Genomic DNA, 4,137 nt, shown 5'->3' on the forward strand with positions numbered 1-4,137 from the left:
ACTCCAGTACTTTGACCATGAAAATTATTTTTTGTATGAACCATGGCAATTTTATGTGCATGTATCATGGTAATTTTAGTTTATGGTTCATGGCAAGTCTAGTTTCTTATTTCTCCGTTTTATAAATGTCAAAATTTACTTTTAAATGTAGAAGAAAATAGCTGAAACATATCATGGCAACTTCTGTGTAAACATCATGGCAATTCATATGCAATAGACATGGCAACTTTTAATCCAAAAAAAATTTCATCAAAACATATCAACATGGGATCTAGTTTCGAAGATCTCATCGCGAGGGATTTAATGGTGAAAACGGATATTCAATCGGATTTTTCGTTTAAGAGATAAAACATTTTAAAAACTGAAAATTCAAAAAGATTCATGCATGCATGCATGTGATGACGTGGCAATCTTTTTACATTAGAGACGTGTGGTGCGTCTCCCTTCCTGCCACACGTGTGGCAGTTAGCGCGACCCTAAATCAAAGGGGAGAAATAGATTGCCACATGTATTAAAACCAGTCAAAACCGCGCCGAGTCAGCAGAAAGACAGCTTTGGTTGGTAGAGGGATGAAATTTGTCCGGTTTTAAGAATTGGGGGTGCTGGTTGTCCGGTTTCGAAGTTGAATGACTAAATCTAGACTTCCTCAAAAGTTTAGGGACAAAAAGTATACTTTTCTCTAAGATATACTACAAAACAACACATATGCATGTTATAGGCTAAAAATAACTGTTGTTTGACATAGTTAGCAAGTTGAGGAGTCTGTCGGCAAAGATTATATAGGCCCCCTCTCAATATCGGGAATAGAGAGTTAAAGCTTTTCTGTTCTTGAGAGAGTTCTAGAGTGGAGAGAGAAGTGAGGCCACTTGATTTAAATTTGTCAACACGCTTTACGCCAAACGGCACAACACGCCACGCCTGCAGGGTAAGTTATTTTGAATTCCGGGCTCCCGTAAACATATACGCTCACAAATTAGAACCATCGGATTTTACACCAAGATTCGCCATCTCGAAAAACAAATAAAAAATCTCAAAAAAATCAACAAGAACAACCATGCAAAATTTATGACGTTCATTCTGGTTTAACTATGTCTCGGTCAATTGAGAATCAGTAAATCCGCTAAAACTACTAGCCTGGGCTACATGTAAGGGTCGCTTTGTGATCCACCAAGCAATGATCACAGGATCATGTTTTTTCTATCTTACACAACTGCCGAGTACACGAACCAGTCAAGCTAAGAGAACTCCGATGGTCAGAAGCAGCTCGGCGGTGTGACCTCTCCGGACGCGGACCCGCCGGCGTTTTGGCACTTGGCCTGCGTCGGCCGCTGGTGCCGGTACCTCAGCCTGATGTTCCTGAGCTTGATCCCGCTGCAGGGGTTGGTGCCGCTGCAGTTGAACTTCACCGCCACGGGCGTCGCCGACGAGCCCTTGATGTCCGTGTACGACAGGTCGCTGATCTGCACCCCCGAGCTCTGCAGGGACACACAACAACACAGCTCATGATATAGTCGATCGATCACGTGTAGTTGCATGCATGTAGGGAAGGAGACGTACATTGCCCGGGCAGTCGCCCTTGCGGGAGCAGTAGTTCTGGTCGACGAGGATGGGGTTGGCCACGTGGTTCATGGTGACCCGCGAGAAGGAGACGTTCTTGACGAAGCCGGAGTTGGGCATCGCCCACGTCTTGATCCGCAGGCCGTTGGTCGTGCCCTTCAGCACCGCCCTGTCCACGGTCAGGTTTCTCACCCCCTCCTCACCGTCCTGCCATCCCAGGCTCCCGATGCTGCCACCGTCCATCCAACGCAAACACAAAACCAATGCTATCTATCAAACGCTGCGCAAATCACAAGCAAACAAAATATAATGTATGATGAACTGGCAACTGAAGGTGGCACCTGATGCCGTGGCCCGGACCGCACTTGATGTCCCTGATGAGCATGTCCGAGGTGCCGGGCCCCAAGGAGATGCAGTCGTCGCCGGTGCCGATGGTGGTGTTGAGGATGCTCATGTGCCGGGAGTGGCTGACCTGGATGCCGTCGGTGTTGGGGCTGTTAGACGGCGCGATGATCCGGACGCCTTGGACCGTCACACTGCTGCAGTTGAAGATGGACATGTGGAATTCCTTGCTGTCGAGCAGCGTCAGCTGCTTCACGCTCACGCCCTTGGATTGGCTAATGTCAAGTGTCTGCAAACATAAGTATGTATGTGTTAGACTAGGTATATTGTATATATACGTGTTGTAACACAATACCTGTACCTGTACGTTCTCTCCTATATATACATAACAGCCGTACCCGCTTAGGGTATCAAGTATTGTTCAAACCCTAGTTTGTCTAATATGGTATCAGACGACGCGTTCGATCCGCGCTGTGCTTCCGCTTCCTCTGCCGCCGCCGTGCCGCCTCCGTCAACCCTGGCGACGGAATCGCCGTTCATGGCGTCCGCCCCGCTCGCCTGGGCCCGTCCGGTCGAATCAGGATCACGCCCGCCCGTGCCCCCATCGCTCGCAATCCAGCCGTCTCTCGCCCATGGTGAATCGCTGGAACCAAACTCCCACGATCGCTATGATTGCACACAACATGTGCATGTTCCGAACTCTCACGATCGCTACGATCGCATGCAGCAGCTGCCCCGCGATCCGGCTGTCGCTCGCCCGTATGGCACCTCTGCGCAGCGCGACGCCACCTACGACGCGATTCCGTCGTATGCTGCGCCGCCGCCGTACGTCAGGATCCCATCGCATGCTGCGCTGCCGTTTTCAGGTCCCCATGGTGCCCCTGTTCAGGTGCCCTACGTCGGGCCGTATCTAGCGCCCTACGTCGCGCCGCCGCCATCACCGTCCATCGCGCCGGCGCCATATGCTTCGTCCTCCGCGGTGCCCTACGAGGCGCTGTATGGCGCGCCCTACGCTACCCTGGCGCCGTACGTCGCGTCGCTGCAGCCCTACGGCGTACCTCCTACGGTGCCCTACGGTCATCACCAACACTACCGTGCGCCTCCGTCAGCCGATGCGCTGATTTCGTACAGTGCTCCTCCGGCATACGACTCACAGCTTCCCGCACCGGTGGCTGAACCAGGACCGTTCCACTTTGCTCATCTGGTGACGGTGAAGCTCTCTGCTGATAACTACCTCTTGTGGCGTGCTCAGGTGTTGCCGCTGATGCGTCATCACTATCTTTAGGGGTATGTCGACGGTACGCTGCCGTTTCCCCCGGCCATGGTTCCGGTTCCCTCAGCTGCTGGTGGCTCCGCCATGGTGTCCAACCCTGCTCATCGTCGGTGGATTGCTCAGGATCAAGCTATTCTGGGTGCCATTCAGTCCTCGCTCACTCCCTCCGTGGCCGGCATGGTGGTCTTTGCCGCTACGTCGAGGGATGCATGGGCCACGCTCGACTCCAGCTTCTCCTCGCAGTCGCTGGCACGTTCCTCTGCCATTCGTAACCAGCTGGGTGAGGTCAAGAAAAATGATCTCTCTGTCACGGCCTTCTTCAACAAGGTCAAAAATTTGGCCGATACACTGTCATCTATTGGGAAGCCTCTCCATGATGAGGAGTTTACTTCGTTCATTCTCAATGGGCTTGATGAGGACTATGATTCTTTTGTTGAAAACATCAATGGACGTGACACGCCGATGCCGCCTCGCGACCTCTACGCACGCCTCCTCAACACGGAACAACGGCTAGCTGCTCGCCGCTCCGTCGGGGCGCCCGTGGTGTCAAGCAGAAGGCGCCGCCGTCCGCGGGCAACCAGCCCCGTTCGCCCGCTCCACCTCCTCCGACGGCTGGCCGCAAGCGGCTACACTGCGAGGCATGTGGTGGTGGGGTTGAATGTCAACTCTGCGGCATTGAGGGGCACTTGGCGTCTCGTTGCCATCGTCGCTTCAAACGCGACTTCCTTGGTATTGGGAACAACGGGAAAGGCAATGAGAAACAAGCTGCTCTCGCTACACAGGAACCTGGATTTACTCCTTCTTATTCTGTGGATCCTTCCTGGTACATGGACACCGGTGCCACAGATCATCTGACAAGTCAGCTCGACAAGCTGGCTACTCGCCAGCCCTACACTGGTCATGACCAGGTCCGCACTGCCAATGAATCAGGTATGCCCATCTCACATGTTGGTCAGGCATCTCTT

The 4,137-nt window shown here is 52.6% G+C and overlaps 1 protein-coding gene across 1 annotated transcript; it reads right to left on the reverse strand.

Moving 5' to 3' along the window:
• Window positions 1-966: 966 nt before the first annotated feature.
• On the reverse strand, window positions 967-2,439 carry LOC119280235 (polygalacturonase-like). The gene is made up of 5 exons (XM_037561153.1): window positions 2,416-2,439; window positions 1,899-2,188; window positions 1,558-1,786; window positions 1,278-1,475; window positions 967-1,008 (listed from the first exon to the last, which is right to left on the reverse strand). The coding sequence occupies exons 1-5, from the start codon at window positions 2,437-2,439 to the stop codon at window positions 967-969; spliced, it is 783 nt and encodes a 260-aa protein (XP_037417050.1).
• Window positions 2,440-4,137: the final 1,698 nt, after the last annotated feature.

The sequence above is a fragment of the Triticum dicoccoides genome, chromosome 3B, assembly GCF_002162155.2.
Source record: "Triticum dicoccoides isolate Atlit2015 ecotype Zavitan chromosome 3B, WEW_v2.0, whole genome shotgun sequence".
NCBI lineage: Eukaryota > Viridiplantae > Streptophyta > Magnoliopsida > Poales > Poaceae > Triticum > Triticum dicoccoides.